Raw genomic sequence first — 16,361 nt, forward strand, 5'->3', positions numbered from 1 at the left:
TACATCGAAATTGATTTAGTTTGCTCAATAGTTGGAAATGCGCCAACTAATAATTTTTATCTACAAACTTTCACCTACAGATATGACCTTCGTGATAAAGTTTCCAAAAAGCAAACATTTCGGGAGATAGAACTCAAACATGAACGAAGACGGTTCTCTGTACGCCGAAACGTGCGATTTTCAAAAACAAGATGCTAGTTGCATTCTAGACATGTATAGTCGGTTGTTAAAGTGGGGTGATGGTGACCATGTAATGGATGTGGGTGCAGGCGAAGGGTCTGTCAGTTTGGAGGTCCTTTTACCGAAACTACCAACAAACTTCAAGGAACTTGTCCTGGCTGACGTATCTTCGAAATTATTAGACTTTGCTAGGGAGAGATGCGACGACGAAAGGGTCAACTATCGCCAGATGGACATATCGTCAAGGACCATTCCCGACGAGTTTCGTCAACATTTTGACCACATTTTTTCCTTCTATTGTTTAAATTGGGTCGTGGGTGTTGACGAGTGAGTATTACAAGTTCAAACTGTCGAAAATAACACAAATTCTGTAGGAATAAGCGAGCAATGAAAAACATCTTCGATATGTTGAAACCCGGAGGCGACATACTTTTTACTATCATCTCGAGCACTCCGATTTACGACTTTTGGGAAAACATGGCCAAAAGCAAGAGGTGGGAAAACTATTCTAACAACGTAAACAACCTGATTTCGCCCTACCACCACTTGAACAATTCCGCTGAAACGTTAAGACGGTATTTAGAGGACGCTGGGTTTATAATCGATGTGTGTCAATCTCAAAATTGTTGCTTCACGTTTGCGACATTTTTGAAGTTTTTGAGTAAATTTAGTCGTGGTTTCTACCTAAGGGTGTGGGGACAAAAAATCTGCACAAATTTCAAACTAGAATAACTGTATTATAAAACCAGGTATTAATAACGTGATCAACAACATTTATAAAAACAACTTTAAAGAACACAATCTGCACCATATCTGCTTGCTTTACGAATTTTTGTTTTAACACGGCGCATTAAATTTGTAAAAGCCGATATTTTTGTTTGCCGTATTTTCAGCAGTATACGCTTCTTTAATTCTGCATGTGTCGAGGCTTCCCATCCATTTTCGTACACATTCCTCTTTAGGTTTCTCCAAAAACGTTCAATTGGGCGTAGTTGAGGTACGTTGGGAACATTTTTGTCCTTAGGGATAAAAGGAATGTTTAACTCATTATATGCAGCAATAACGTTAGCTGCGTAATGAGCTGTTGCCATGTCTGGCCAAAATACAAAATTGCCATCCGAATGCTTTTCTCTTATAAAGCGGACAAGTCGAGACCTAATGCACTGTTTTTCATAAATATCTGCATTAACAGAATTTCCAGATGGGCAAATAAACGCAGTAGAATGTCCACGTGAAGAAATGGCCAACCAGACCAACAACTTGGACTGAAATTTTTTATGACGTTTGAATTTCACTTTATCATCTACTTCTTCTCCTTCCTTGCAATAGAAATGTTTATTGTTAGCAGTATCGCTACCATCAAAAGTGAAGTAGGATTCGTCATCGATGATTATTTCAGTTCCATTTGAGGGGGAAAAAGCGGATTCAGAAAGATGCCTTAATTTTCGTTTTTGTTCCAGCTTTTGTTTTTCTGAATATTTGGGGGCGGATTTTCGTGTTGCAAGCTTGACATTGTTCTCCTTCAATATGTTGCTAACATACTTTTTGTCAATTTTAAATTTCCGTCCAAGCTTTCTTAGTGAAACACCAAGTTTACCGTGACTTTGATTGACTAAGGCTTCTCTCTTCTTCTGGGGCATTTTTCTTGCTGGTCTTCCGCTTCCTACTTGCCTTTCTACCGAATTCCCATTCTCTACTCTTCTGCAAATGCTATAAGTTGTCCTTTTTGATATCCCCATTTGGAAGAAGTGATTAACGGTGAATGACTTTTTTAAGTGCATATGCTTTCTATAAAATTCGGCAATCACAGATCGGCGATCATTTTCATTCAAGTGTTCCATTATTACAAAAAATATTGAAACTTTCAAGAGGAACTAGGCATAACAATTTTTAACAACTGTTAAAAAATGTCATAACGTCAACCGTCATTTTTCTCAAAGCTAACTCGATTTTCGGTAAATTAAAATTTGTGCAGATTTTTTGTCCCCACACCCTTAGTTGTCTAAAGGGTCTGTTTCAGAAATGGCATTGTCGGTAAATCCGTTTTTCCAGTCCCTTCCAAAAGACCGCCGTGCGAAATTTATCGACGACCACGCCGAAGAGATCAGGAAACATCCCAAGATCGCCATTTTTCAAGATGGCGCCGGAAACGAGGCGCTTCAGCTGTCGTACAAAATTCTTGTCGCTTGTGCTTCGAAACCATTGAATACTGTATAAACTAGTATTATATAAACTTGTATCAAGATCGTAATAAATTAACCGTTCTCAATCTTGGCTTGGAAAAAATTCGATAAAGTCAAGCGTAGGTTACTTTTTAAAGATGACTAAATAAAGAGTCAGAGCAAAACTCGTTTTTATATAATAGATTTCTGGAATCATTCTAAAAGTTAGTCATCAGTACTTGCTAAAATAAAACGGTTTTTTTAAATTATTTAAAAAAATTTTTAGGGGACTTTGGTGTTCTATTTTAGGAAAATTCTGACCTGACTTGTTTTTGAGTTAATTTTAGGACTTTTTTTTTGAAAAATTTAAAACAATCTTGAAGTTCTAGGTATTCCTGGTTGGAAAGAATTTGAAAGTGCTTTGGGGAGCCTCTAGTGTCTTTTCTTATAATAATTTAATTAAATTTCTTAGAGGATAAGTCATTTGTTAAAATTGGTATTATCTTAGCGGGTACTAGCCCCGCCCGCCCACCCTCTTTTCTTAAAGAGTAAGTCCTTTGCCAAAATCGGTCTTATTGTAGCAAGTACTAGCCCCGCCCACCCACCCTCTCTTTTCTTAGTAGGTATCTCATCTGCCAAAATCAGTTTTATCTTAACAAGTACAAACCCCGCCCACCCACCCTCTCTTTTCGTAGAAGGTATGTCATTTGCAAAATCAGCCTATCTTAGCAGGTACTAGCCCCACCTCTCCGCTAGACGGATTTTGATAAATGGCATAGCCTCTAAGAAAAGAGAGGGCGGGTGGGCGGGGCTAATACCTGCTAAGATAAGAGTAATCTTGGAAGATGAGATACACTCTACGAAAAGAGAGGGTGGGTGGGCGGGGCTAGAACCTGCCAGGACAATAGCGATTTTGGCAAATGAGATATCTTGTAAGAAAAGAGAGGGTGGGTGGGCGGGGCGACTACCTGTTAAGATAAAATTGATTTCTTTTTTTAATTATTTAAAACAAGTTTGGGGGACCTTGGTGTTCTATTTTTGGAGAATTCTGACTTGACCTATTTTCGAGTAAATTTTGGGACTCCGTTTTTTCTTTTGAAAAATTTAAAACAATCCTGAGGTTCTAGGTTTTCCTCTTTGGAAAGAATTTGAAAATGCTTTGGGGAGCCTCTCGTGTCTTTTTTATAATAATTTAATTAAATTTCTTAGAGGATACGTCATTTGCCAAAATAAGTTTTATCGTAGCAGGCACTAGCCCTGCCCGCCCACCCTCTCTTTTCTTAGAGACTATGTCATTTGTCAAAATCGGTTTTATTGTAGCAAGTACTAGCCCCGCCCACCCACCCTCTCTTTTCTTAGTGGATATCTCATCTGCCAAAATCAGTTTTATCTGAACAGGTACAAACCCCGCCCACCCACCCTCTCTTTTCGTAGAAGGTATGTCATTTGCAAAATCAGCCTATCTTAGCAGGTATTAGCCCCACCTCTCCGCTAGACGGATTTTGATAAATGGCATGGCCTCTAAGAAAAGAGAGGGTGGGTGGGCGGGGCTAGAACCTGCCACGATAATAGTGATTTTAGCAAATGAGATACCCTCTAAGAAAAGAGAGGGTGGGTGGGTGGGGCTAATACCTGCTAAGATAAGAGTAATTTTGGCAAATATATACCTTCTACAAAAAGACAGGGTGGGTGGGCGGGGTTAGTACCTGTTAGATAAAATTGATTTTTTTTTGTAAATTATTTAAAACAAGTTTGGGGAACTTTGGTGTTGTATTTTTGGAAAATTCTGACCTACCTGTTTTTGAGTTAATTTTAGGACTTTTTTTTGAAAAATTTAAAACAATCTTGAAGTTCTAGGTATTCCTGGTTGGAAAGAATTTGAAAGTGCTTTGGGGAGCCTCTAGTGTCTTTTCTTATAATAATTTAATTAAATTTCTTAGAGGATAAGTCATTTGTTAAAATCGGTATTACCTTAGAGGGTACTAGCCCCGCCCGCCCACCCTCTTTTCTTAGAGAGTATGTCCTTTGCCAAGATCGGTCTTATTGTAGCAAGTACTAGCCCCGCCCACCCACCCTCTCTTTTCTTAGTAGGTATCTCATCTGCCAAAATCAGTTTTATCTTAACAGGTACAAACCCCGCCCAGCCACCCTCTCTTTTCGTAGAAGGTATGTCATTTGCAAAATCAGCCTATCTTAGCAGGTACTAGCCCCACCTCTCCGCTAGACGGATTTTGATAAATGGCATGGCCTCTAAGAAAAGAGAGGGTGGGTGGGCGGGGCTAGAACCTGCCACGATAATAGTGATTTTAGCAAATGAGATATCTTCTAAGAAAAGAGAGGGCGGGTGGGTGGGGCTAATACCTACTAAGATAAGAGTAATTTTGGCAAATATATACCTTCTACAAAAAGACAGGGTGGGTGGGCGGGGTTAGTACCTGTTAAGATAAAATTAATTTTTTTTGTAAATTATTTAAAACAAGTTTGGGGGACTTGGGTGTTTTATTTTTAGAACATTCTGACCTGACCTGTTTTCGAGTTAATTTTGGAAGTCCGTTTTTTTTTGAAAAATTTAAAACAATCTTGAAGTTCTAGGTATTCCTCCTTGGAAACGATTTGAAAATGCTTTGGGGAGCCTCTAGTGTCTTTTTTATAATGATTTAATTGAATTTCTTAGAGGATAGGTCATTTGCCAAAATAAGTTTTATCGTAGCAGGCACTAGCCCCAACCGCCCACCCTCTCTTTTCTTAGAAACCATGTCATTTGCCAAAATCGGTCTTTTTGTAGCAAGTACCAGCCCCGCCCACCCACCCTCTCTTTTCTTAGTGGGTATCTCATCTGCCAAAATCAGTTTTTTCTTAACAGGCACAAGCCCCGCCCACCCACCCTCTCTTTTCATAGAAGGTATGTCATTTGCAAAATCAGTCTTATCTTACCAGGTACTAGCCCCACTCCTCCGCTAGACGGATTTTGATAAATGGCAAAGCCTCTAAGAAAAGAGAGGGCGGGTGGGCGGGGCTAATACCTGCTAAGATAAGAGTAACCTTGGCAGATGAGATACACTCTACGAAAAGACAGGGTGGTTGGGCGTGGCTAGAACCTGCCACAACAATAGTGACTTTGGCAAATGAGATATCTTCCAAGAAAAGAGAGGGTGGGTGGGTGGGGCTAATACCTGTAAAGATAAGAGTAATTTTGGCAAATGAGATATCCTCTACGAAAAGAGAGGGTGGGTGGGCGGTGCGACTACCTGTTAGATAAAATTGATTTTTTTTTAAATTATTTAAAACAAGTTTGGGGGACTTTGGTGTTTTATTCTTGGAGAATTCTGACCTGACCTATTTTCGAGTAAATTTTGTGACTCCGGTTAAACAATCTTGAGGTTCTAGGTATTCCTGTTTGGAAAGAATTTGAAAGTGCTTTGGAGAGCCTCTAGTGTCTTTTCTTATAATAATTTAATTAAATTTCTTAGAGGATAGGTCATTTGCTAGAATCAGTACTATTTTATCAGGTGCTAGCCCCGCCCGCCCACCCTCTCTTTTCTTAGAGAGTATGTCCTTTGCCAAAATCGCTCTTATTGTAGCAAGTACTAGCCCCGCCCACCCACCCTCTCTTTTCTTAGTGGGTATCTCATCTGCCATTTCGGTTTGGATAGAATTTGAAAGTGCTTTGGGGAGCTTCAAGTGTCTTCTCTTAAAATAATTTAATTAAATTTCTTGGAGGATACCTCATTTGGTAAAATCGGTATTATCTTAGCAGATGCTAGCCCCGCCAACCCACAAAATCGAAAAATGTAAAATTTTAAAAATTTCTAATTTAAAGTATCAAAAATGTAAAATTTAACCGGAAAATTGAAAAGTCGACAAACGAAGAAATTGAAAAATTTCAAAACTCAAATGATGAAATCTTGGGAAATCGAAAAGTTGAAAATAGGGAAAATCGTTAAACAAAGAGTGAGAACTCAAAAAACGGAGAAAGCGAAACACCAAAAAATTGAAAAATTTAAAACTAAAAAAAAAAATGGAAAATTTTAAAGTCGATAGATCGAGAAATCGAACCATCAAAAACATGAAAAATTAAGAAATTTAAAAATAGAAACATCCAAGAACTGAAAAATTTTAAATCTTAGAAATTGATAAATTAAACTATTAAAAAATCGAAAAAGTGAAGAAATAAAATACTGAAAATCCCAAAACTGAAATATCCAAACGTTGACAAATCGAAGTCAAAAATTTAAAAATCTAAACATGGGAAAATCGAGAAATCTAAAAATCGGAAAGTAGAAAAATTAAGAAAAAAAAACGAAATGTTAACAAACCGAAACATCAAAAAATCGAAAAATTAAATATCAGAAAATAAAAAGTTTAAAATTTAAAAATCGAAAAATTGAAGAATTAAATAATGAAAAACCTCAAAACCTCAAAACTCAAATATCGAAAAATCTAAAACCGAGACGTCGAAAAATTGAAATACATATTGAAATATGGAAAAAATTGAAACTCGAGTAATCGAAACATTAAAAAATCGAAAAGTAGAAAAGCTGACAAAGCGAGAAACCGAAATATCGAAAAATTCAAAAGCTAAAAGATCAAAGATCGAGAAATTGAGAAATCGAAAATTTGAAACCTCAAAAATTGAAAAATTTAAAAATCGAAAATCTGAAGAATACAAAAATTTGTAACTCCCAACACTAAAATATCGAAAAATTGAAAATCTAAAAATGGAAGAATAAAAAACCTAAAAAAAACCTAAACTGAAAGATCGAAAAATTGAGAAAACGAAAGTATAAAAATGGGGAAATTGTAAAGTCGAAAAATTAAAAAAAAAAGCGAAATGTCATGAAATCCAAAAACCGAGAAATCGAAACATCGAAAAATTCAAACACTGAAACATCAAAAGCTAGAAAAATTAAAAATTGAAATTTTTAAAAATCCCAAAACTAAGATATCAAAAATCTGAAAAATGTAAAAGCGAGACGTCTTGATAGATCGAGAAATCGAAACAGGAAAAAAATTGAAAAATCTAAAATCACAAATTTCGAAAAATTGATAAATAGAAATATCGAAGAACTGGAAAATCGAGGAATCAAACAAACAAAAATTGAAAAATTTCATCGAAAAACTGGACAAAGCGAGAAATCGAAACGTCAAAATATCGAAAAATTAAATAATCTAAAATTTGAAAATCGAAAGTTTGGAAAGTCGACAAACGGAGAAATTGAAAATTTTTAAAACTCAAATGAGACAAAATTGAAAAATTAAAAATGGAAAATCGAAAAATAGGAAAATCGACAGACAGTGAAATAGAAACATCGAAAAATTCAAGAACTGAGAGGGTATCTCATTTGCCACAATCAGACTTATCTTAGTAGTAATAAAAATTTTAAAATCGAAAGATCGAGAAATCGAACCATCAAAAACCTGAAAAATTAAGAAATTTAAAAATAGAAACATCCAAGAACTGAAAATTTTTAAATTATTTTAAAAACTGCTAAATTAAAATATCAAAACATCGAAAAAGTGAAGAAATCAAATACTGAAAATCCCAAAACTGAAATATCGAAAAATTGAGAAATCGAAGTCAAAAATTTAAAAATCCAAAAATGGGAAAATCGAGAAATCTAAAAATCGGAAAGTCGAAAAATTTAAGAAACGAAATGCCAAGAAATCGAAACATCCAAAAATCGAAAAATGAAAAATCTCAAAATTCAAATATCGAAAAGTCTAAAACCGAGACGTCGAAAAATTGAAATACGTATTGAAATATCGAAAAATTGAAACTCGAGTAATCGAAACATTAAAAAACCGAAATATCGAAAAATTCAAAAGCTAAAACATCAAAGATCGAGAAATTGAGAAATCGAAAATTTCAAACCTCAAAAATTGAAAAATTGAAAATCTAAAAATTGAAGAATAAAAAACCTGAAAAAACCTAAAACTAAAATATCGAAAAATTGAGAAATCGAAAGTATAAAAATGGGGAAATTGTAAAGTCGAAAAATTAAAAAAAAAAAACGAAATGTCATGAAATCCAAACACCGACAAATCGAAACATCGAAAAATTCAAATACTGAAACATTGAAAGATACAAAACTTAAAAATTGAAATTTTTAAAAATCCCAAAACTAAGATCTGAAAAAACTGAAAAATGTAAAAGCGAGACGTCTTGACAGATCGAGAAATCGAACCACGAAAAAAACTGAAAAATCTAAAATCAAAAATTTCGAAAAATTGATAAATAGAAATATAAAAGAACTGGAAAATTGAGAAATAGAAGAATCAAAAATTGAAAAATTTAAGCGAGAAATCGAAACGTCAAAAAATCGAAAAATTAAATCATCCCAAATTTGAAAATCGGAAGTTTGGAAAGTCGAGAAACGGAGAAATTGAAAATTTTTAAAACTCAAATGAGGAAAAATTGGAAAATCGAAAAATAAAAAATGGAAAATCGAAAAATAGGAAAATCGATAGACAGTGAAATAGAAACATCGAAAAATTCAAGAACTGAAAAAACTCACTTGCCAAAATCAATCTTATCTTAGCAGGTAATAGCCCCATCTATTTTCCAGACACCCGGTATAAATGGACAGTGAGAAATTTACGTCCGATGGATTTTAAAAAATGCCATATAATTTCTTTCTAATATCAAATCGGTATGTTATTTTGATTACCAATTAGGAAAATCATCAGTAATTCTTGTAAATGAAGTTAAAGATTTAGGAATAATTTTTGACTCCAAACTTACGTTCTCAGTGGTACTAATTTATATGTACAGAAAAATTCGACTGGATTGGAATGGACTTGACTAGACTAGACTTTAATTCCGTCATTACTGGACTCTAAACCCATACAGTTCTCTGGATGGTTCGCGAACGCCGCTTCGAGGTTTTTCTGGACCCCGCTCCAGGCTTCATCGCTGCACATACTAGAAAACCCATAGGCGTCGTACCGGGGCAGACTATGGGTTTATTTAGTAACAGTATGTACGATAAACTTACTTAGTGAATGGTTTATATTTTTTATTTATTTTATTAGTTTTCTTTTGTATTTTTAAACATTAATGTCTATTTATATGGTTTACGTCATTGTAAATTTGATAGGTTTTGATAAAGTTAACAACCGGTGTCACAGGACTGACGTTAAACTACTAAAATATCTCTGAACTACGCAAAAAATAACGCATTGTCGAAGAACGACGAATATTTATTTGAACACCTTCACTCAGAAAAAAATCCACCATGAACGAAGACGCTTCTCTGTACGCAGAAACCTGCGATTTACAAAAAAGAGACGCTGCTTGTATTTTAGACACCTACTCGGGGTTATTAAACTGGGGAGATGGTGATCACGTAATGGATATTGGTGCCGGAGAAGGATCTGTCAGTTTGGAAGTTCTTCTGCCGAAATTACCAACAAACTTCAAAGAACTTATCTTTGAAACTACTCGAGTTTGCAAGAAGCAGATGCGACGATGAAAGGGTTAGTTACCGTCAGATGGACATTTCTTCGAGGACGTTTCCAGAGGAGTTTCGTGGACGCTTTGATCACATTTTTTCGTTTTATTGTTTGAATTGGGTTGTTGGTGCAGATGAGTGAGTATTTAGATTTCGGTTATCGGTAAATCGAAAGAACTGTTTATAGGAAAGCACAAGCGATGAAAAACATCTTCGACATGTTGAAACCAGGAGGTGACATAGTCTTCACGATCATTTCCTGTACTCCGATTTACGATTTTTGGGAAAATATGGCTAAAACTGACGAGTGGGCGCCGTATTCGAAAGACGTATCTGATTTGGTTTCTCCGTATCACCACTTGAAAGAACCCAGTTATACTTTACGAAAGTATCTAGAAGACGCCGGATTTGTAATTCATGTGTGGAAAGTTGATAATTGCTCTTACGAGTTTTCAGATTTTTTGATTTTTTTGAGTAACTTTTTGAAAATGTTACCTCCGTAATTTATCTATGGTTTTTTAGAATTGGCATTATCAGTAAATCCGTTTTTCCAGTCGCTTCCGGAAAATCGACGTGCCAAATTCGTCGAGGACTACGCCAAAGAGATTAGAAAACATCCTAAAGTCACTATTACTCCAGGCGGCGACGGTAACGAAACACTTCACTTGTCTTACAAAATTCTCATTACCTGCGCTTCAAAACCGTTAAAATAAATAGTATATAGGGTGGCAAAAGCACGCTTTTTAGTTATGGTACGCATGTTTTTGTTGACTTTATTTTAATTTTATCTGTCTTAAATATCAATATTTTTGGCACGTGCGTTTTATCTTTCGTTTTAATGTATTTTCATTAGCTCCGATTACACAAACAGCTGACCTAAATTGCCATTTTGTTTCTTTTGTTGAAGTTCTTTAACCCTCACGAATAATCGCTTTCTTTATCTTCAAAAATGACTCACTAAATTGGCAGACATTTATCTTAAAATAAATTAAATATTGCAAACATAAACATGTGCGTAACGATACTCAAACACTACGTTACTCATGTTTTTAAATATTTCTAGATTCCCAAAGACACTTAGAAAAAACTTGCCCTTCTTTCAGCAAATAACAACGTGCTCTTTGAACCGAGTTCGACTTTGTTTGCTCGAAATATTCCCGATCAATTAATTAAAGCATCATTTGGACTGTATGCTAGCGATATTTGTAGGATCCTTGAGGGGCTTAACGCTCATTAGGGTGCTCTTGATTTCTCTCCGTTAACATTAGCAACAAACAGCCATATTTAGAACGACCTGAACACTGTTACTTTATTAAATTACTCAAACAAATTTCAAAATTGGTACCTACGAAATAATTATAAAATTCGTTAACACTGCAATTTACTCCGAAAATATCCTCGCAAACCGGAATTTTCCTTTCGGTCAAAGGTGACACCTGTGTTTTTTTTTTAAATCAAAGATTACGCTAATTTGTCAAAGTAATAAACGTTCTTTTAATTTATTCGCCAAATATTATTATTAAAACGTTTTCTATTTTAATTAAATGTAGGAAAATTTCACTACAACAACCATAATCGCCGCTCGGGGAAATTTTAAAAACCGTCATGTAAAATTTTTGTATTCTGTTATTAATGATATGTTTTTTTATACCGGGTCTCATTTGCCAAAATCAGTTTTATCGTAGCAGGTACAAGGCCCGCCCACCCACCCTCTATTTTCTTAGAAGGTATGCTATTTGCCAAAATCTGTCTTACTTTACCAGGTACTAGACCCGCCCACCCACCCTCTCGTTTCTTAAAGGATATCTCATCTGCCAAAATCTGTTTTACCTTAACAAGTACTAGCCCCGCCCACCCACCCTCTCTTTTCGTAGAGTATATCTCATTTGTTAAAATTAGCCTTACCTTAGCAGATGGTATACCCTCTAAGGTAAAAAAGGGTGGGTGGGCAAGGCTAGTACCTGCTACGACAAGAGTGATTTTGGCAAATGAGATGTTCTCTAACAAAAAAGAGGGCGGGTGGGTGGGGCTAATATCTGCTAAGATAAGAGTAATTTTGGCATATGAGATACCTTTCACGAAAAGAGAGGGCGGGTGGGCGGGGCTACTACCTGCTAAGATAAGAGTAATTTTGGCAAATTTTCCAAAAATAGAAAACCAAAGTTCCGCAAAACTGTTTTAACTAATTGACAAAAAAAATATTCATCGATTTTTAACAAAGATCGTTGGTACTCGGAGAAGGTGTCACAATAAAAAAAAGACAGTTGGTACCCCCGAGAAGGTTTTACATTTTTGATCAAGAGAGTTGAGATCCCCGACAAGGTTTTATATTAAAAAAAAAAAAAAAAAAGAGGGAGCCCCCAGAAGATTTAATATTTTTATAAAAAAACACTTGGGGCTCCCCAGAAGATTTCGACTTCTTTAAAAAAGGACAGTTGGTACCACTGAGAAGGTTTCACATTCATAAAAAAAGACAGCTGCGACTTCCAAGAAGGTTTTACATTTTTAAAAAAGACATTTGGGGCCCCGAGAAGGTTTCACATAAAAAAAAAGAAACACATTTGGCACCACCGAGGTTTTACATTTTTAAAAAGACAGTTGGGACATCCGAGAAGGTTTTACATAAAAAAAGACATTTGGCGCCTCCGAGAAGGTTTTACATTTTTAAAAAAGACAGTTAGGACCCCCGAGAAGGTTTCACATTCTTAAAAAATGACATTTGGGGACCCCGAGAAGGTTTTACATTTTTAATAAAGACAGATGGGACCCCTGGAGAAGGCTTTACATTTTTAAAAAAGGCAACTGGGACCCCGGAGAAGGCGGGGCTAATATCTGCTAAGATAAGAGTAATTTTGGCATATGAGAAACCTTCCACGAAAAGAGCGGGCGGGTGGGCGGGACTAGTACCTGCTAAGATAAGAGTAATTTTGGCAAATTTTCCAAAAATAGAAAATCAAAGTTCCCCAAAACTGTTTTAAATAATTGACAAAAAAATATTCATCGATTTTTAATAAAGACAGTTGGTACCCCCAAGTAGGTTTCACAATAAAAAAAGACAGTTGGTACCCCCGAGAAGGTTTTACATTTTTGATCAAGACCGTTGGGATCCCCGATTAAAAAAAGTACATTTGGGGCCCCCGAGAAGGTTCTACATTTTTAAAAGAAACAGTTGGGACCCTCGAGCAGGTTTCACACTCTAAAAAAAAAAAACAAAACAAAAAACATTTGTCACCATCGAGAAGGTTTTACATTTTTAAAAAGACAGTTGGGACATCCGAGAAGGTTTTACATAAAAAAAGACATTTGGCGCCTCCGTGAAGGTTTTACATTTTTGATCAAGACAGTTGAGATCCTAGACAAGGTTTTATATTAAAAAAAAAAAAAAGTGGGAGCCCCCAGAAGATTTAATATTCTTATAAAAAAAACACTTGGGGCCCCCCAGAAGGTTTGGACTTCTTTAAAAAAGGACAGTTGGTACCACTGAGAAGGTCTCACATTCTTAAAAAAAGACAGCTGGGACTCCCAAGAAGGTTTCACAATTTTAAAAATATATTTGGCGCCCCCGAGAAGGTTTTACATTTTTAAAAAAGATATTTGGGGCCCCGAGAAGGTTTCACGTTTTAAAAAGAATACATTTGGGGTCCCGAGAAGGTTCTACATTTTTAAAAGAAACAGTTGGGACCCCCGAGAAGGTTTCACATTCTAAAGAAAAAAACAAAAAACAAAACATCTGGCACCACCGAGAAGGTTTTACATTTTTAAAAAGAGAGTTGGGACCCCCAAGAAGATTTAATATTCTTAAAAAAAGACACTTGGGGCTCCCGAGAAAATTTTACATTTTTAAAAAAGACAGTTAGGACCTTCGAGGTTTCACAATAAAAAAAGATATTTGGTGCCCCCGAGAAGGTTTTGCATTTTGAAAACTGACAATTGGGACCCCTGAGAAGGTTTCACATTAAAACAAAGCCATTTTGCTCCCCCGAGAAGGTTTTACATTTTTAAAAAAGACAGTTAGGACCTTCGAGAAGGTTTCACATTCTTAAAAAATGACACTTGGGAACCCCGAGAAGGTTTCACATTTTTAGTAAAGACAGTTGGGACCCCTGGAGAAGGCTTTACATTTTTAAAAAAGGCAATTGGGACCACGGAGAAGCTTTCACATTCTTAAAAAGACCTTTGGTGGCCCCGAGAAGGTATTACATTTTGAAAAAAAAAAAACATTTGGGACCCCCGAGAAGGTTTCACAGAAAAAAAATACATTTAGGTCTCCCGAGTAGGTTTTACATTTTAAAAAAAGACAGTTATGACAACTGAGAAGGTTTCACATTCTTGAAAAATGACAGTTGGGAACCCCGAGAAGGTTTTACATTTTTAATATAGACAGTTGGGACCCCTGGAGAAGGCTTTACATTTTTAAAAAAAGGCAATTGGGACCGCGGAGAAAGTTTCACATTCTTAAAAAGACCTTTGGCGTCCCCGAGAAGGTATTACATTTTGAAAAAAAAAAAACATTTGGGACCCCCGACAAGATTTCACATAAAAAAATACATTTGGGTCTTCCGAGTAGGTTTTACATTTTAAAAAAAGACAGTTATGACCCCCGAGAAGGTTTCACATTCTTAAAAAATGATAGTTGGGAACCCCGAGAAGGTTTTACATTTTTAATAAAGACAGTTGGGACCCCTGGAGAAGGCTTTACATTCTTAAAAAAAGACAGTTAGGACCTTCGAGAAGGTTTCACATTCTTCAAAAATGGCAGTTGGGAACCCCGAGAAGATTTTACATTTTTAAAAAAGACAGTTAGGACCTTCGAGAAGGTTTCATAATAAAAAAACATATTTGGCGCCTCCGAGAAGGTTTTACATTTTGAAAACTGACAATTGGGACCCCCGAGAAGGTTTCACATTTAAACAAAGCCATTTAGCTCGCCCGAGAAGGTTTTACATTTTTAAGAAAGACAGTTGGGACCCCTGGAGAAGGCTTTACATTTTAAAAAAAGGCAATTGGGACCCCGGAGAAGCTTTCACATTCTCATTTCACATCAAAATGGCGACGTCTGATACGGACGTACCTACCAGTGATCCGACAATTTTATTACAGTTAAAGTGTGAAAGATGCAAGAAAGTTGTCACAAATGCGTGCATTCGTTGTGTAAAATGTGGTGTAACGTATCACCGTAGTTGTGCCTTTACTAAAAATGAAAGATCTAAGTGTTTTCATTTTCTTAGTGAAAATGAAATGCAGTGTATTCACCACCAAGTTGATGATCAAGTTGATACAGTTGATGTCTTAACTTTAAATGAAGATGAACCAATGTCACAAGCCATTATTGACTTTCTAAGTAGCAACAAATTTTCGGGAATTCTACGTGATGCAATTGTTGCAGCTACTGCTCCGTTGCAAAACACTATTGAAAAACTTAAGCAAGAACTCTCAGATCTGAAGTCTACTAATATCGATATGATACGATTATTTAATAACTGGCCAGAGAAGAATTTAATAAAATCATCGGATAAGGAGGTTGGTGCTTTATCTGACTTTTTTTTAGACGGTGATAGTAAAACTTTTCGCAACGGAGGTCATCGAACTCAGCCGATTAAAACCCAAAAAACAACGACGGAAAGAACTATAAACACCAACTTGATTTCGGATGTCCCGTCAAATTCTAATTCAATACAATTCAAAACAAATAGTAACTATCTACAAGTTCCGAAAATTATTAGTAAGGATGATGGTTCACCGAATTTTAATCTCGAACCAATTATGCCAACGACAAAAACACAGAGTCAAGGGAGCATCTATAACAAAAACACAACATCTTACAACAACAGCGTTCTAGTTGATGCAGATGGGTTTCAAACAAAAATGTCTAGGAGGAATAAACGTAAAATTGTTAGAGGGAATGCTACTTTACAAAATATGTCACTCAAGGCTGCGAAGCGTCTCAGTACTGTCTATGTTGGCAATTTACAACCAAATACAGTGGAAAATGATGTTAATGAATTTTTAAGATCTAAATTTCCAAACTTTGAATTTATAGTTGACAAACTGCCTAGAAGAATTAATGCCAAAAGTGTTTCCTTTAAGGTAACGGTTGATCCAACTATTTACAACGATTTTTTCAAAGAAGAGTTATGGCCGGAAGGTGTTATAATTAAGAAATTTTATTTTTTAAAGAAAAAAGAAGGGGAGGCATCTCAAAATGTAAGGAAGCCTTCAGAAGCACACAATTAGGTCACGTCTTAATGTCAGGTGAAGGCAAAAATCTTGATAGTTTACAGATTTACTATCAAAATGTCCGAGGACTTAGAACAAAGCTAAACGAATTGTGCCATTCAATCCTCAGTGAGTGTTACCCAATAATAGTAATTTCTGAAACGTGGCTGTGTGATGGCATTTTTAATAGTGAATTTATTGATAAAAGATACTGTGTATTTAGGAAAGACAGATCATCTCAAACAAGCATCAAGACTCGAGGGGGTGGAGTGCTCATTGCCATACAGTCCCATTACAGTTCCAGTGAACTTGATGTTAACACATCAAATAGGGAAGAAATTTGGATAAAACT

General features: G+C 35.8%; 3 protein-coding genes across 5 annotated transcripts in view; 2 read left to right on the plus strand and 1 right to left on the minus strand.

Annotated features, from left to right (window-relative positions):
- LOC135141040 (out at first protein) overlaps positions 1-16,361 on the minus strand; it is a 268,832-nt gene that overhangs the window by 25,126 nt on the left and 227,345 nt on the right. The window lies entirely within an intron of this gene.
- Positions 20-2,449, plus strand: LOC135140933 (juvenile hormone acid O-methyltransferase-like). Of its 3 annotated transcripts, none has more exons than XM_064071678.1 (3): positions 20-507; positions 555-841; positions 2,201-2,449. In XM_064071678.1, the coding sequence occupies exons 1-3, from the start codon at positions 140-142 to the stop codon at positions 2,395-2,397; spliced, it is 852 nt and encodes a 283-aa protein (XP_063927748.1). In that variant the 5' UTR covers positions 20-139; the 3' UTR covers positions 2,398-2,449. The 3 variants fall into 3 exon arrangements, with proteins under 3 accessions (XP_063927748.1, XP_063927749.1, XP_063927750.1); XM_064071679.1 differs by having other exon boundaries at positions 555-755; XM_064071680.1 differs by having other exon boundaries at positions 555-755; positions 2,233-2,449.
- Positions 9,578-11,030, plus strand: LOC135140772 (juvenile hormone acid O-methyltransferase-like). Its single transcript, XM_064071449.1, has 5 exons — positions 9,578-9,718; positions 9,765-9,931; positions 9,981-10,267; positions 10,316-10,441; positions 10,897-11,030. The coding sequence occupies exons 1-5, from the start codon at positions 9,578-9,580 to the stop codon at positions 11,028-11,030; spliced, it is 855 nt and encodes a 284-aa protein (XP_063927519.1).

Source organism: Zophobas morio, unplaced genomic scaffold (genome assembly GCF_036711695.1).
Source record: "Zophobas morio isolate AGI-343-1 ecotype UQ-CSIRO unplaced genomic scaffold, CSIRO_AGI_Zmor_V1 ptg000041l, whole genome shotgun sequence".
NCBI classification, from domain to species: domain Eukaryota; kingdom Metazoa; phylum Arthropoda; class Insecta; order Coleoptera; family Tenebrionidae; genus Zophobas; species Zophobas morio.